The following is a 17891-nucleotide window of genomic DNA, read 5'->3' on the forward strand; positions in this document are numbered from 1 at the left end:
AAAAAAATGTTTGCCTTATAGAAAAAGTATGTCCTTCTGGTGCTGCATATAAAGTTCAGAGAGAAAAGTAGCAATAAAATAAGTATTTATTATCACTATTTTTCTTTTGATTAAAACATCTAAAAATCACAGACACATTGCCTCTTACTAATGGCTAACCCTACAATGCATGACCCATATCCCCCAATAAGGAGGGTCCTGTGGAGGGGGGAGGACAGGGAAGAGGCTAACAATGGTATCAACATGACTATATATACACTGTGTACATAACTGATGAAAAATCACCTAAATCTAATTATGAAAAAGTCAAAATAAGTACCATGATGAGTAAAAGAGGTCAAATTATTAGTAAACAAGTTACAGGTATATGTGAATTTTGTTGGTTAACTAAGGCCATATGCTTCAACTAAATGTCTCATAGCCACAAAGCAGATTTTCAGGCTTGAAGAACTGAAATGCTTCAGAGAAAAGGGAAAATGCAGTTGCTGTCAAAAGAGACCCCCACAAATCACTCTAAGTCATAAACTCAGTGATTTCAAGTAGTCACCTGGCATAAAGGAACCTGGGCTGGATCAGTGCACTTTGGGAGTCTTGGCTGGGCAGCTGGTTGGGGCTGGATCCCTTTCTCGTGCTCTGAGAAGAGCTGGCGCAGAGCCTAGGCAGAGGCTTAGCCAGTCTTGGCATTAAGTGCTCCAGCTAACAATACTTAACCTACAAAGTAACCCTAACCTGCCCAAGGGAGGTTGCAATGTCTGACTGTGAGTATTTTACATTTTACTTCTTTGACAATAATTTCAAAGAATGATATTCTAAAGCTTTGAGGTCTCCTTTTTAGAGATCATTTACCTATTATTTGATTGTCTAGAAGCATTTCCCTAATGACAGCTTCCTTCAATACTCAGTTTAGGTCTAGACCTCAGAGCATTCCTGGTTCACAGATACAGCTCTGCTATTTGACTACTAAATCATTAATTCTACATGTTTAGAGGACTGTTTGCCTTCTTGGGCAAGACCTCCCCTCATCTTGAGGGGAGGGTAAGAGTTTGGGGGTTACACAAAACTGAATCCAAATGGAACTGGTACCATAGGATCCTATATCCTGGAATACAGACTAAAAGGTTGAACCCTCAACAGGACCTTAGAGGGAGCACCTGAATCAAAAGTGCCATGGAGAGGGTGAGAGGAAGCCTAACCTTAATTTTCTCCTGTTTCTTTTTCTTTCTTTCTTTTTTTCTATTTTCCTTGTTTTCCCTTGGCATTGGCCTGTAACTCCCAGTACCAGGATGCAGTTAACACCCACAATGAGATGTTGATCAGAGAGACCTACAAGGTTACCCAAAACAAGACACACTTCTGTTAGAGCACTTGATTACCCACAAGAGGTTAATGGTAAGACACTACTGCCAAAGACACCATATGCTGTCAGTACAGAACATGAAGAGACCTGGCTAGAATCTGGAAGAGAGCCAGGTCCCAGACAGTAAGCCTGTCTAGTGCTAGAGGGTACTATATAAGGAAAGTGGCCATCATCTGTCTGAGCAATTCGAGGTCTAAGCTACCCAGAAGCAAACAACCTGATGTGATGTTCACACAAGTGCAATAGTGGCACATAGCCACGGTAAGTAACCAACTGCTCTTGGATTGGCTAACAGATCAACTCAGTGGAAAGGAACCCATATCTGGAACTGGGAAACAAGTCAGAATCATATCCAGATAATGAGTTTGTTTTCCAATATCAAGCTCCCATTAATCTTGGGCTACAAGAGGGTCTATACCCATTAAATTCTCTCTAAACTAATAATGGTTATCCCATTTAACATGTGCTGACTTCACTCCATGATGGAGAATCTGTTTCTCTTTTGCAGAGGGAAGTGGGACCTAAAGAGAGAAATGACTCATTGCACTTTACCAGGGCCTCAGCCAAAACATAGAGGAATTGAGGAAATGAGCAAGAGTGCTGCTTTTTTGGTGAACCTGGTATCAGCACAAGGGTGAAGAAGATAGACACTGATGACACTTCACTCTTACCAAACCACAGACTCAGAGGCTCCTAACAGCCCATGTCTGAAGTAGACATAAGATGAACCCAACATGGCTCAGGGAATTTCGTGGAAGGGGGGTGCGGAAATGTTGTTAGAGCCACAAGTTGGGACATTATGCACAGAGATACTGCCTCTTCCCTGTAACAAATGGCTGCCCCCACAACACATGACCCACAATTTCCATGGGGATGCCAGTACAGCTGTACTGGAAGTTTATTTGTGTGTGTGTGTTTTGAGGTAGGGTCTCACTCTAGCCCAGGCTGACCAGGAATTTACTATGGAGTCTCAGGGTGGCCTGAACTGACTGTGATCCTCCTACCTCTGCCTCCTGAGTGCTGGGATTAAAGGTGTGCACCATCACACCTGCCTCTGTGTGTGTGTTTTATCCATTTATGTGCTCAACAGGAGAGCTTCCCCAAAGAATTCAACTGTCCTTCCCAGAGACTGACTATTGTCATTAGAGGAATGTCAGCCAGTACCGTTACCAAATATGCACTGTCACAAAATGTTATCTCCCATCTGTTCTCCTAAGGACCCATTTATCTTCTCCTCAGAGTCACTTATTTTTGCACACGTGCTTTTGTCCCCCTTCTTTCTTTTAATACATGGTACATAAGCTCCAAATTCTAACTTTTCGAGTTGCAGTTCTTTGTGAATTTTTTGCAAGAGAATTAAAATGTCCTTTTTGTTGCTAATCCATTAATCTAATTTGTATGTTCCTAGTTAGAGAACATCCAAGGGGAGAAGAAAAGGTTTTCTTTTGTAATATCTAGCCTATACAGGAATCAGATTACCTGATTCTGAGAATCACCTAAAGTCCAAAAACTCCCCAGTTTCCTATCAAACCTTCTATACATTTAAGGCTCTGTGGAACTGGCAGGGAAGCACTGCCATTTCTACCTCATGGAAATTTATAATTGCTACTGGAAAGAAGAGCAAACTCACGAATCACAGGGAAGCCAGCTTGGTGGCATACATCTGTAATCTCAGCCCTTGCGAGGCTGAGGCAGGAAGACTGTAGGGGATGCAAGATCAGTCTTGGCTACATGCAATGCGTTGCCCATCTTGTCTCAGAAATTATAAATAAAACACACACACACACACATGATGGTAGTAGAGTTACATGAATGTTGTGGGAAATATATACAAGAGACATTTTACATTCCAAAAAAAGTTATTATTCATATACATTGCTAACCCAAATGCCTTAGAGGCAAGGTCATTTTCTATAGCAACTAGAATAGGATTCAAATGGCAATGAAATGGCTGAGAGATGTTACATGTTCATTGTCATAGCACATGAAAGTGTCTCCCTCAAAATAAAGACCTGGAAAGGGAAATAAAGTGTCCATTTGTGGCACTTGCACGTTCTCCATCCTGCCCCATTTCTGAAGCTTTGTTTTCAACTTGCATCCTGCATGTTCCTCCTCTCACTTGTCCAGTCATGCACAGGTTGGCACTGCCACCTGCCATTACTCCGTGTTTCTGCTTCTAGGACCTCATTCATCCCATTGCTCTTACATCACACCCAGATGCCCCTCCCATTTAAGCTTATTAAAGGTCCTAACTGACTTCCATCTGTTCTCACAGACTCCTAGAAACATCCTATCCAAAGGACATCTCAAGTACTTACTTATATTGCTGTTTGTGCTGCATTCATTATGTTTAGCCTTTAAAAAGTAACACATTTGCTTCTTACATCTTTAACTAAGTTGTAAATTCCTAGAGAACATTGAAATATTCCTTTTATACTTAACAGAGTACATTGCTTTGCATGCAGCAGGCCCATGAGATGGCTTCTCATTGATAATTTGAACTTACCTGACTTGTGTCTATGGGGCATGGGATGAAAGAGGCTTGGGAAAGGAACTGGGTAGTACCCAACAGATCTCTAACACCATCAGCATCACGCTTATATTCTTTGACAGGCTCCAACCTCATCTTCTCTTTTGGTAGTAAGGCTTCATAGCAAGGGGCATAGCCAGCAGGAGGCAGGAACTTAAATTCTCCATGTCGACCACCCATCAGGAAACGTACTCTATTATGTGAAAAGAGCAAGAGTAGAAACGTCACCAAGTTTCACTGCCCAAATCAACGAAACTTGAAGATCATACCCAAGTCCTTTTGCTTGAAAGTGACTGAATTCATATTCATCACAGCAAACCTTTCAAGTATGTGAGGAGCAAGAGAGGGAGAACTGAGTGTTCACCCACAATCCTCAGATGACTCTTAATGATATATTCTTAAAATTTAATTATATATGAAATAACCTGTTTTTCATCCTTATTCTAGCAGGTAGTTACCATATCCATTACTATATTATTGTAAAGAATAGCAATAATGATATTCTCTACAAAGATCATATTGAAATTGCACCATGAAAACTGCATGTCTCTGTATTTGGTAGAAAATATTCACATATCAACTCAAGAAAAAATAATATAATTGCTTAGGTAAAATAGTAATATCTTTAATATTCTGGCAAAAGTATCTAAGACCCAAGTATTAAACACACATAGTATACATGGTGAGTGGAATAGAATGGAAGTGGCACAGAACAGAGGTTACAGCTCCTCAGAGCAGCCTCATGGAGGAAGACAAGCAAGTGCTTGCTCACTATGATGTAGGTGCCTTCCTCCAGGCCACTATCTATGTTGGAATCCAATCCTGACCCCTGGTTCACCTCAACTGCTAAGTCAGAACCTCCTTCTACATATACCTGATATCCCAACAGTACTAATTCCATAACAACACTGGCTGCTTGGATTAAATTGACTTAGTTCACATGCATTTTCTAAAGAAAGGGCAAAGGACTCTTAGGAGCTCATAGTAATTGCAGGCAGGTACTAATTACCAACATAAAGAAGTATTTCAATATTTTAATCAGTGTTCTGATTGAACGTTAGCACTCTCTTTCTTGCTCACTTGCTTGGTCTTTCTTTGTTAGGGTTAGATGCCAAAGTCTTCACTACAAGAGGAAAGGAAAAATATAATCCTAGACTTGTGAGTACAAATATAGCTTTTACAAATCAACTGCAATTACATTAAATTGAGGAAATAGGACCACACTTGTAAGTAATTCAAACATGGCAAGATATGTTGCCTTGCAGACTCAACAGTAATCTCATGCAGGAAAAATCAATATAAACATGGGGTCAGCATACGACTTCAGTTTATTGCTTCCTGTTCTCCATTTGCTGAGCCCATACAACTCACACTTGACTTTGCACTAGGCATTTGGCAATGAACAAGGAATCCAGTGTCCTTGATGTCACAAATCAGGGTTCTCTTTAGTAGACAAATAAGTACAATTGCCAATGAGGGAACATGTGATGGAATAAAGGAAGAAGAGAGGAAATAACACAGGGAAGGAGGCAGGTCTTGCGGGCAGTATCAGGGAAGACCTCTTTGTGGAGAAGCCACTATGAGCCTGAAGAGCAGATGAGATGCAAGGGTGGCTCTGTGTCAAGCAGGGTCTATAAAGCTCTGTTTATTCCATGTGGGAAGGTGATCATGGGTTTCAAAGTGAGGAAATGTAAGAGTCTCTCAGTAGCCCAATGTAAATAGGTACAAATTTGGAGGCTCCTGAAATAGTCACAAGTAAAAGGATGGCTTGGACCAAGGTGATCCAAGCAGTCAGATGCCACTTTTGTTTTGGCATTAATACTGCTAGGAGTGAGGAGGGGTGATATATACAGAGGAAATTTATGATTTAGCACAGCTGTTATGGCAGTACACTTTCCACTAAGCTTCACTTCCTTTAACTAGAAGCTTCCAGAAGGGGGCCATATAAGAGCCCCTCAGTATTTGCTGCATAGCTGAAATTGTGAAAATACCCTAATTATGAAACTGGAAAACAAAATTCCCCCCAAGTGAGAAAGTTTTTTTCTTCACAATAAGAATAGATTATTGAGATAGTCTTTAAAATGTTGTTTTAAAATTAATTATAGAAATAACATAAACCACCCACTTTCCCATTTTAAAGTACTAAACAACAATGATACAGAATTAGAGCCACAATTGTCCCTGTGAGTGTGCCTACAGTAAGGGTTATATTAGGGAGCATGATTTATATTTATGAAGACTATGAACAATGACATTAAAATGAAATCCACTCATTTGGCTGCAGTGTTACTAGTTTAATGAAACTTCAGGAAATAGTGACTAAACCATGGAATTATTTGAGAGCTTCCCAGTACAACTGCGGTAGAACAGATTGTGCCTTTAACATAGGATAAAACTGAATCTTTTTGAGAGAAGAATTCGTGTGGGAAGTTTTCTGCTTTGTCTCCTCATGGAGGACCTTTCTTTGAGGAGCTGCATTCCTGGGAGCATTATATAGCAAGAGTGTTGTTTCTCATTACTGTATTGATTCTAGAAACATATATATAGTCTGTTATGAGGATTTCTGGTGGAATTTAATTATTCATGAGCACTCCTGCCAGTTGAGCTTTGAAATTCCTCTTACGTTTTAAAATCTGCTGGATAGATAACAAATCAAGACTGGTCAAGTTTAATGTAGCATTTAAAGCAAGTAATGCTTTCTGTTTTCATGTTCCATTATTAAACTGGAAGTGATAATTCGGTTATAAATCTTAATCTTATCTCCTCTAATGGCCACAAGAACTGTAAAATGAAAAATTATCATAGGCAGAAATCAGTGTTTACTGCTTACTGAAGCGTTTATCTTCAGACATCATTAAGTTTTGCTTCATTGGGTGGAAGACAAGGTTGTGGATTGCTTCAGAAATCCTGCTGGGTGACAGCCTCTGCTCCCCAGCAGGTGGGACTGATCAGGCACTGGCCCCAGGCACATCCTCCATCTGTGGTTCCTTCTCTCACTGCCCAGGAACAAACTGCCAGAATCTGTGGGAGGATTTTGACAAGCAGCCACCAATACTGTGTCCCTCCTCATATCTATTCCAGTAGATCCAGACTTCAGACGTTGAAGGAAATAACTAGTGATAAACTGTAGTTTCAAAAGTAAGTAAAATGCCTAAAGTCTATTTTCAATATTGGACTATGGTATTTATTTATTTTTGTGGTTCTAGGGATTGAACCTGGAACCTCATGCATGCTAGACAAAGGATCTACCACTGAGTTATGGCTCCTGCCTAGAGTACAACATTGAAATGGTTTTCTTCGCTTCCTAGGCAAATGGTCTACCACTGAGTTATGTCATCTGCCTAGGTTCTCTGGGTTTTGGCTGAGATCCAAAGGCAGACTTATGAATCCATAAAATTCAGATGCCAAGTATTTTCACACTGTGCAGAGAGGTGCTCAGCCAGTATGCAGGATGTACTCAAGCAGCTGGGAAACAGTCCTTCTGCCTGCCTCAGCTCACCCATCTCCACACTGCAGAGGGAGGAGGTCTGTTAAGAAAGGGAGGGTGTCCACCTATTCCAAGCAACTGAAGAGAGAGCTAGGGAACACCTCGGTAAACAGAAAATTGCGGTTAGGAATTTTGTGAGGGCCCTATTTGCCTGGTAATAGAGTATGTAATAAAGGTCTGTGTGGCCAAGAATTGTCCTTTTAATCAGGATGATGCCAGGGACTGTCCCCTGGATGAACAAATACAGACTCCATGGAAGAGCCTGTCATCAGTCATCATCCAGTGACCTCTCAAAAGGACAAATGGCAAAGCAGAGTTCAGAAGCCCAGGGTTGGGGACATATGCTGGTGTGTGGGGTGAAGGGATATGGAGAGGACAGGCCAGAAGGAGAGTAAAGCTGTTAAAGAACCTAGCATGAAGCTTACTAAGAGAACTTTGAAAATGGCCCACAAGAGAAAGCAGCAGCAGGTGTCATAAATGTGACCTTAAGGCCCACATCCATATGACTGTTTGCACTGGTTCCACAGGGCACAGCAATTCCCAGGCAAGTACCCTCAGTTCAGTTCTAGAGGGATCTGAAATAGGAGCTGGCTAACCGAGGGGCAGGTAGGCATCGGACAAACAAAGCAGAACTCTCACTGGATGCCTGAGTTGGATGACTTTTTATGGTCCTGTGTTTTATAATGGACAAATGTTAAAATACTGACAACAGTATTATTATTTCCAACAGGAGCAAGAAAGGCTATAGGACCTATTCAAGAACTCATCCAGGGCCAGAAGTCCAGGGCATGGATTTCTAGGGATAGAAGATGCTAATATCTATCTGTCTGCTTCTCTCAATCAATTCTTCATCACACACTTAATATTGATCTTGTAAACCCACTTCCTCATCCATAAGTGAGACCATATAATTGAAATGTAAATTTTTTCCATTTTGGGGGGTTTACCAAATATCTTAGATTCTATCAAATGCAAATAGAGGATAAGAATTGAGTTCATCAGAGTTAGTTGTTCTTTATCTTCAGATATTTTTCCTGTAGTAATATATTAATAAACATTTTCATGCAAAATTGCTTTGAGATTCCATTTCAGCCCAGTCAGAATGGCTATCATCAAGAAAACAAAAAATGCTGCTGAGGGTATTGAAAAAGAGGAACCCTTATTCATTTCTGGTAGAATGAAAAATTCTGCAAATATGGTGGAAGTCTGCATAAATGTTTCTCAAAAACTAAAAGAGGGGCTGGAGAGATGGCTTAGTGGATGAGTGCTTGCCTGTGAAGCCTAAGGACCCTGGTTCGAGGCTTGATTCCCCAGGACCCACATTAGCCAGATGCACAAGGGGGCGCACACGTCTGGAGTTCGTTTGCAGTGGCTGGCTGGAAGACTGGTATGCCCATTATCTCTCCCTCCCTCCCTCTCTCTCTCTCTCTCAAATAAATAAATAAACAAAAAAAAAATTAAAAAAAAAAAAAACTAAAAGAGGACTACCAGAATTTCCAGTTATACCACTCTTAGATATAGACCTAAAAGGGCAAAACACCTGTACATTCATGTTTATTGATGAGTTATATACAACAGCAAGGAAAGGGTGCCAGTCTAGTTTACATCAGCATATGAATGGATAAAGAAAATGCAGGAATATACACAATGAATACTCTCTCTCTGCTGAAGAGATGACACATTGGTTAAGTGCTCTTCATGTGTAAGCATGAGGGCCTGTGGGGAACTAAAACTACCTGACTTCAAATCTCCAGAACCTATGTGAACAGCTAGGAGGTGGGCATAGTCACTCATTTCTGGATCCACCGGCCTGTGGGTAATAGATGGTAGAGAATCATTGGGTTTGTGGAACTGTATGCTCTGGAATCAGCAAAAGGAAGAAAAATAGGTAGGTGAGTGATAAAGGACACTGGACACCCTATATGTTCTCTGGCTGCCACTGTTAAGCCTATAAGGTGCCACATTAGCACATATATGTGCATATGCCACACATCCCACATAACACATACTATATACAATTTCATTAATTTAATCTCTTCCACTAAATCACTTGTGTCATCCTTTGAAATTCTATAACTCAGACCACAGGAAGAATTTTTTTCCTGATGAGTTTACAATAAGTGATAATATCCTTAGATCCTGTCACCTCAGAGATAAGCAATTATTTCAGTCACAGCCTCCTAGAAACAGCAAACTACTGGATGGTGTAAACTTTTATCTGCTTGGCTAATTTTGAAAACAGGGGCAGGCAAATTACATTGAACTATCCCTGCTAGCATTTTCTATTTCAACTGGGAGGCTTTTGCTTGATCATTTACAGAAGAGACAGGAACAGCTGTTGTGAGTGCTAAGATTTGAAAGATAGATCTATAAATCAAAAAAGACGGTAAAAATTAAGTCAAAGCTTTGCTGTGCTCAGATACAGTGACTAGTTTTCCCTTTGCAGGGAGACACTACTACCATTGAGAACTGATTAGGAAGCATGGAGTCACTTTAGTCTCTCCAGATGTCTCCTTAACCCCTTACAGAGAGCTGAAGTAGTATTCCAAGGAAGGTAAGCATATACACTGTGGTCAAGAGATAGTTAGCAAGCTTTTGCTGATCTGAGTTAACTCATAAGTCATGGTTCATAGCTGCATCTTTAGTTTGTAATGTTAGTACTGGAGAAATTTCTGAGCCATGGACATCCCCACATTCATTTTTCTTTCCAGCTAGCATTTGACAAAAGCCCAGGGTAATCCAGCCAGTGCTCATCATGTTCTCCACAGAAGTATATTTATCTCAGCAATAATTTCCACAGCATTGACTACAGTAAGCTGGAAAGAGCTAAGCTGTTGGCTATCTGAATCTTAGCCAAGTCTGGTGGATGCCAGTGGGGTGGTGGTGTGTGTGGGAGAATAGCAGCCACAGATACCAACTGGTTTTTGATAGTGCTGTTTTTATTAATTAGAAAAAGGCTGGTAATAATTATGTAAGTTGATTAAATAGATAGTGTATAGATGTAAAATATATTCTACTAGAGTAACTAAGTGCTGAGTTTTTTGAAAAACAAAAAGTAGTGTCCAAATGACTTTCATTATTTAGTGTGGCTTTTATGTAAGGCTGTTTATGGGATTCATGCCCTGATGTCATTTGCAGGTTAAAGGGCAGGGGTGGTAACATCTTTTAACAAAAGTCTCCTGACATCAAAATAACTGAAACTTTTGGATGGGCTCCAAGATTCATGTGCCTCATTTCAAATTCTATTCGGCTCGGCACTGCCACGCTAGTAACACTGACTCTAAACAGGCCACTGTGAGAAGAAAACTAAAATAGCACATTCATAATAGTTAGGAATGAGGGTCTATATTGATTTGTGTATTTGTCAGTAATTACTCATGCTGCCTTCAACTTCACCAGGAGTAAATCTAATTGAGAAAGATTTTCAGTCTTCATGTATTTGCTCTTCAATGACTGCTGGTAGGGATATCCTAATCATGTATAATTAACAACATAGTTTGTAATGACAAAAAGTAATTATTAAAAAATTCAAGACTATGACCTCATTAAAGATCATTAAGTAGAAGGTAATGAGATTGTAGAAGAGAAATCTAATTTAGAAGCCACACAGAAGTTAGAAATGAGCAAGAAGTAATTCTGAATGCTCCTATGATGGAAAATAACAATCCTTCTCTATGTTGGCATAATAATGCCTTCCATCTCTCTGGGTAAGGTGCCATAAAACCAGGTGAGCCCGGGCGTGGTGGCGCATGCCTTTAATCCCAGCACTCGGGAGGCAGAGGTAGGAGGATTGCCATGAGTTCAAGGCCACCCTGAGACTACAAAGTTAATTCCAGGTCAGCCTGGACCAGAGTGAGACCCTACCTCGAAAAACCAAAAAAAAAAAAAAAAAAAACCAGGTGAGCATTTCATGGTATTGGGCAGAGTGGTAATTTCAAGTTAAAAAATATTATTAAGCACACTTCTTCTTTTGAAAAACATTTTAATTTACCTGGAATTATTCTCTTGAATTCTTTCTGTTCATAATTGAATTAATAACTGGTATAGGGAGCTTAGCATCAAACCATATTTTACAAGTTTATATAAAGTGAGGATGGTTTATTGAACTTCTATGTTCATAAGTAAAAACACATCAGTTGGCTGCTCAATATAAGACCAGCACTGACTTGGAGCAAATGCAACATCTGTTAAACTAGATGCATTTCTGTAAGATGCATGCTCCAACTATGAGGCACAGTGATTCCACCTCTCTGTGATCATATCACGTTGTAAAATCCAGAGACAGGAGTAGACCAGAGCAAGGTTGTATTCTAAGGAACAGGCTTAAATGACGCTACGTCTCAAGCACTGCTCTCCAGCATGCCACCTGTTAATTGCTAGAAGTGAAAGACATCTAGAACTAAGCTATTGACTTGAAAGTTTCTTCAATTTTCTCAGCAGTTGAACTTTATACAGATGGTGAGACATATCATTGTTTTTTTGTTTTTTTTTAATCTTGTAACTGTGTTTCTCTGTTACCTATGTGCTTTGAGGTCTGCATGGGCTGCTAATGTAGACTAGATGCTAGAAATGTCTTTGACCATTCAGCCACTGTGGTGGTTTAACTGTACTATGCTCTCCATAGGCTCATGTTGGTCCCTAGCTGGTGATGCCATTTGAAAAGTTGGTAGAGTCTTTCTTTAGGAGGCGGGTCACTGTGGGCATGGCTGGAGGTATTATAGCTCTGCTCCCAATGCTATTCACTCTTCTTTCCTGACTCTGGTGAGATATGATGTGGACTTCCTGCTCTGGCTCACCATACTTTGCCTATCATGGTGAGACTTTCTCTCAAAACTATAAGCTGAATTGACCTTTTTCCTTCCATAAGTTGCTACTGGTTCTGCATTTTGTCCCAGCAAGGAGAAAGTAACTGATATAGTCATATGCATCTTTAACTGCCAGCTGCAGTTCTTGGTCAAGAGAGGGTTCCAAATCCAGCACCACCATCACCAATAACAATAAAATTACAAACACAAAAATCTAACCTCATGGATTTAATGAAGACTAAATGGATTAGTTCATGATCAAAAATTATTATACAATCTTAAAAGCAAATGTGCTTCTCTCTAAATACAAACTATGCAGAAAAGTCAATTAGCCAGTAGCAGACAGGAATAGACCATCTCTTCAAAGATTTGAATTCACCAATTCTCCTAAATATTTTTCTGAAATGAAATGCTTAGGAAATAAGTAAACTCACTTGGAACATAAATTACAAATTGTAAGCAGCATTTATTAAAACAAAACAAAAAATAAGAAGGGCACCAGTGATGGGAAACTGAGGCTATGAAGTACCCAGGCAAATGTGGTCCTTGGCATGGTCTCTCAGGGCCAACTTGTTTCTCTAGAGAAAGCACTGGGCCATGATAGTGACCCTATCATGGCTGTGTTGCATTGGGTTTCTTCTGTCTGTTCCTGGGGAATGGTTCTGGGAAGATGCACAACTTGGTTTATGCAGGTTCCTTCTGTTTAACTTTGTTCCAATTCATTTATTATTATTATTTTATGAGAGAGAGAGAGACAAAGAGAGAGAGAGAGAGAGAGACAGGGAGAGAGAGAGAGAGAGAGAGAGAGAGAGAGAGAGAGAGAGAGAGAATGATTTGGCATGCCAAGGCCTCCAGCCAGTGTAATAGAATTCCAGACACATGTGCTATCTTGTGTGTATGTGCGATCTTGCACACTGTGTCATGTGTATCTGATTTACATGGCACCTGGAGAATGGAACATGAGTCCTAAGGCTTTGCAGGCAAGTGCCTTAATCACTAAGACATCTCTCCAGGCCTCCAATTAATTTTTAATCTCTCTTTGGAAAATGCCTGAACATTGTCTTGGTATATTAATCTGCATGATATGCCAAGGCAGATGCTAGTGGTTTCATTCTAAAAGCCCCATCATTTGGACACCTGGAGCTTTGTGGTCTCCACGCTAAGCTCCTATCTCCATACTTTATTCCCACTGCTATGTTCAAGGGCTCCCAAAGATACTAGTGTGATTGTAACTGTAACTCATCTCCTGCTCAATGAATTAGGGTTCTTTAAAATATAGAGGTAAAAGAAGGGGGAGCTGAAGAGATGGCTTAGCAGTTAAGAAGCTTGCCTGCAAAGACTTATGGCCCAGGTACAATTCCTCAGTGCCCATGTAAAGCCAGATGTAGAAAATGGCATATGCAAATAGAGTTCATTTGCAGCAGTTGGAGGCCCTGGTACACCCATTCTCTCCCTCTGTCTGTTTTCTCTTTCTCTATTTCTTTCCACTGTAAATAAATAAATGGGATTGTTAAAACAATTTTGGGAAAGGCGGGTTATTGTGGGGTTACAGACATGTGTATCAAGGCTAAAATAAATAAGAGAGTATCTAACTGGTACAAAGAGAAAAGGGACAGAATGATGAATAGAATAATCATCAATACAAATGTCATACACAGTTTAAGTTCAATTTAATGCAACATATCTCTATGTATAAAACAATATAATTATCATTGAATATATGCTACAAAATGTGTTATGAACAAACATGATTTTCAGAGTGTCTTAGATATTATAATTGTTGATAAGCTAACTCCACAATGCACGACCCATTTTCATTAACAAGGAGGGTCTAATGGGAGGGGGTAGATCACAGATGAGCCTAAATAATGGTACCAAACTGCCTGTATTTACTGAAAAGAAAACTAATAAATTAAATTTAAAAAAAATAAATAAAAGAAAGAAAGAAAAAAAAAAGAAATGTAAGGGGATAATAGAATTTCTCTTTGAGATACTTCATACTGTTGAGAGTAAGTAAATTTTCATTAAACTTTGATTCTTTTAGAAAAAAAATAATTTTGAGGATGCCTAATGATTTGGGAAAAGACTCATTACTTATTGTTGAATGAAAAAAGACATAAACCTTCATATTATTGTGAATTCAATTTAAAATCATAGATATGCTTGAAGAAAAATGAATACAGCAAAATATGAATAGTGATTATAGTTGAGCATAGGAGCCTAAGTGATTTTCAGTGCATTACTTATAATGATGCCTTTCAGGGTTTTCACAATAAGCATGTGATGCTCTTATGACTTAATTTCTACAAAGGATTTATCATGCATCTCATCTGAGGACATAATATGACCCCTACAGAAAGTTCCTATTCAGTATGTATAGGGAACTCATCTCTTTTCCTCACCTTTGCACCATCACTTTCTTAGAGAAGTTTGGTTTATGAGATTGTAACTCTAAAGGGGCTAGCTGGCTCCTCAACTCATGAGGATGATTGATGGCAAGTAGGTGAGGGGAGTCATGGCTACTTCCCAGAAAATTGTACCACAGCTTACTTGACGCCAGCTGAAAAGCTCATCACAGGGAAGAACAGCCCATCTGTGTTGAAGTTCTCAAACATCCCTTGTACGGGCTGCCCGTTGATGCGGAAAGAAATGCTGGGCACTCCAAGGTCGAGGCAGCAGCTTACCACATCATCTGACTTCAGCAGGTGCTGGTTGATGGAGGCCACAGCTCTGGGTATCCTGCCTGGTGAGTAGAGAACAGGAAGACAAGTGTGAGACTCTGGAGGCATGAACCAGGCAGAAGGGAACTCTGGGAGTTCACCACTGAGAGATGGGGAAGTGTGATGGGCACACCCCCAAAAAGGTTGGGATATGCTCCTCCAGTTGAAATGAAACTTTGGCTTTTTTTTGTGTGAGAGGGAAACATGAAATTATTTCTTAAGCTGGTGAGCTGATGTGAGACAATTTTCAGAGGGGGTCCTGAAGCTGCTGAGAGTGAGAACAATAGTGGAGCTCTGGTGCTTAGATTAGCCTGGTCTCAAGTAAAGGACAGACTGCTTTTGGTGAGCAGAGGTCCTCAGAGACAGGGGTGGATGTGTTTAGTCATCGGTGTAAAAGACCTTGCTCACATCTCCTTTCTCTAGTGGATATGGTTGCTGATGGAGAATCCAGCAAAGGGAAGAACTGCAAGGCCATCTGGCCCAGACACTGCAGCATAGTTTACTTATCCACTTTAAAGAACTTCATTATTTCTGATAAGCAGAGAAACACATTGTCAGTTGCATTTTAGACTTGTGGTTTAAAAAACATATTCCATTTTCGTATCTCTTTAATAAAATGATTTATCTTATACAACACAAATGTAAAAAAAAAGAAAAGAAAATGATTTATAATTTCTGACTTACAATTGTGAAAAATTGCCTATTTTTTTACTAGAATTTTTAAATTTTTAAAATTTGTTTGTAGGAAGAGAGAGAGAGAAAAGAGACAGAAAGGAGTGCCAGGAACTCTAGCCACTGCATGCAGACTCCAGATACATGAGCCTCTTTCTGCATTTGGTTCTACGTAGGAACTGGGGGTTGAACTTGGGTTGTTAGGTTTTGTAGGCAAGCACCTTAACTGCTCAGCCATCTTTCCAGCCCCCTATTCTAGAATTTCTAAAGGTAAATTATCACAATTTCTCTTGTCTTCCTACCAGGTTTACATTCTTATTGGGAAGACAAATTTGAAGCCAGTTTAGGCTACATCACAAGTATCAGAAGCACATGAGCTACATAGTGAGACCCTATCTCAAAACAACACTAAAACAAAACAAACCAACACAACAATATGCTTCCAGTAAAACAACCATCACTACTACCCCTACACCCACACACTCCAGAGCAGGATATGGAGTTTTATGAGTCTTTTTTTCCAGCTAATCATAATATGATCATTTTATGGTATAATAAAATACTCATTTCAAACTGGATTTTAATGACCTCGTGATATGTCACAAAAGTTAATTTATAAACAAATCTTGGGCTGATGACATAGCTTAGGTGAAAAGTCCTTGACTTGCAAATATGAGGACCTAAACTTAATCCCCAACACCCATGTAAAATGCTGGCTTGGTTATATGAGCCTATAATCCCGGTGCTGGGGAGGTGGAGACAGGAGAGTCCCTGGGTTCACTGATCAAATAGTGTACCCAACTTGGTGAGCTCCAGGTCAGTGACAGAACTTGTTCCCCCAAAAGGTGGATAACATTCCTGAGAATGGCACCCAAGGTTGCTCTTTGGTCTCCACATGCATGTTCACATACATATATAGGCACACACACATACACAAATGTACACACATACACACTATATACACACATGCAAAAATCCATTTTCTTGATGGATATGTGCTATTTATTAATTTGTACATATATATCTTTGCTAATATTTGTGACCTCAGTTTAAAAGCATTTAATGTTTTCAGTATGGCTATCCTAATAATAGATGGAAAACTAAGTGGTGGATTACAAATAGTAAATTATATTACAAATTTTAAAAGACATACTTCCTCGACTTAATTTATGTGACCCAAGACAAAGCCATGTTGCTTGCATTCTCTTTTCACAAACAATAACTAGGCTCTAATTTGTGCCAGAGACCATGGAGTGGGGGATCAAAAACAAGGTCCTGTTCATGACCTTCAGAAGTGAAGTGGCAGGAATAGATATTTAAGTAGAAATGTACAACAGGATATTGAAATGAAGGTATATATTACCTTCAAGAGGTAGAGAAAGGTGCTAAGTCCATCTGGGGACAAAGGAGACATACAAATTTGTGAACTGAAATGTATACTAGACAAATGAGGAAGGAAGAAAGAAGAGAAATGAATGACATATTTATGACATATTTGCTGAATCATTTGAGTTTACTGAGGCTGGAGTGTGGGAGCAGCGAGAACTGGATGAGGCAGATGGGGGGAGTCATAAGGCCAGACAGGAACACTGAACTTGGACACCTGCACTACAGAGACCACAGCACAGAATGTGCTCCGTGCACCTTGGGTGATTTATGTGGGGTGGTCTTCAACTCTGCTTTTGTAACTTGAATACAATGCTTTGCTATGGAGAATGAGGATCTAGTACCCTACTGGGGAACTAGTGAAAAAACTAAGCCAACTTGAAGTACCTGTGTGGTTGACATTTTCCTATTTTTCCATTTGAGGAGACTGAGCCCTGTTTGTTCACTGCATAGAGTTTACATTTCTCAGGTCCTAGACCTTTTTTTTTTTTTCATTCCATTCAAGTCTATGATGAGAGGAATTTAGGATAATAAGAAACAAATTTATTATATTAACATTTTATAATTGTCTCACTCTTGAGTTCTGATTTTTCAATTAAAGTGATCTTTCTTGAATCTATTTTTTTTTCATTATTTTAGCTCCTAGAAAATATCCCTATATTCATTTGAAAAAATCCTAATAGATGTGTGTTTTTAGAAATACCAGGAAATATTGAAATATTGAAAAAATTGAAATGCTTCTTTAGGCAATTACCATTAAGAGCAGCCAGATTCTTGATGGATAAAAATACAAGTGAGAAAGTCTTCACCTTTCCCAGGGTTATATGAGCCAGGAAAAACTGCCAGTGTTGACCTGTGACTCTCCACCTCCCCCCCCCCCAAGTCCTGAGTGGGCTCTGCAGAGATAAAGATCCTGATCTTCTTGGCAGAGCTT

At 39.6% G+C, this 17891-nt stretch overlaps 1 protein-coding gene across 10 annotated transcripts in view; it reads right to left on the reverse strand.

The window, feature by feature from the left end:
- Ryr3 (ryanodine receptor 3) overlaps positions 1–17891 on the reverse strand; it is a 598743-nt gene that overhangs the window by 288100 nt on the left and 292752 nt on the right. For all 10 annotated transcript variants that reach the window (XM_045155998.1, XM_045155993.1, XM_045155990.1 and 7 more), the window contains 2 exons: positions 14730–14922; positions 3864–4080 (listed from right to left, as the gene is read on the reverse strand). In XM_045155998.1, the coding sequence (XP_045011933.1) occupies positions 3864–4080; positions 14730–14922 (410 nt within the window). The remainder of the gene's footprint in view (positions 1–3863; positions 4081–14729; positions 14923–17891) is intronic.

The sequence above is a fragment of the Jaculus jaculus genome, chromosome 8 (assembly GCF_020740685.1).
Source record: "Jaculus jaculus isolate mJacJac1 chromosome 8, mJacJac1.mat.Y.cur, whole genome shotgun sequence".
Lineage (NCBI taxonomy): Eukaryota > Metazoa > Chordata > Mammalia > Rodentia > Dipodidae > Jaculus > Jaculus jaculus.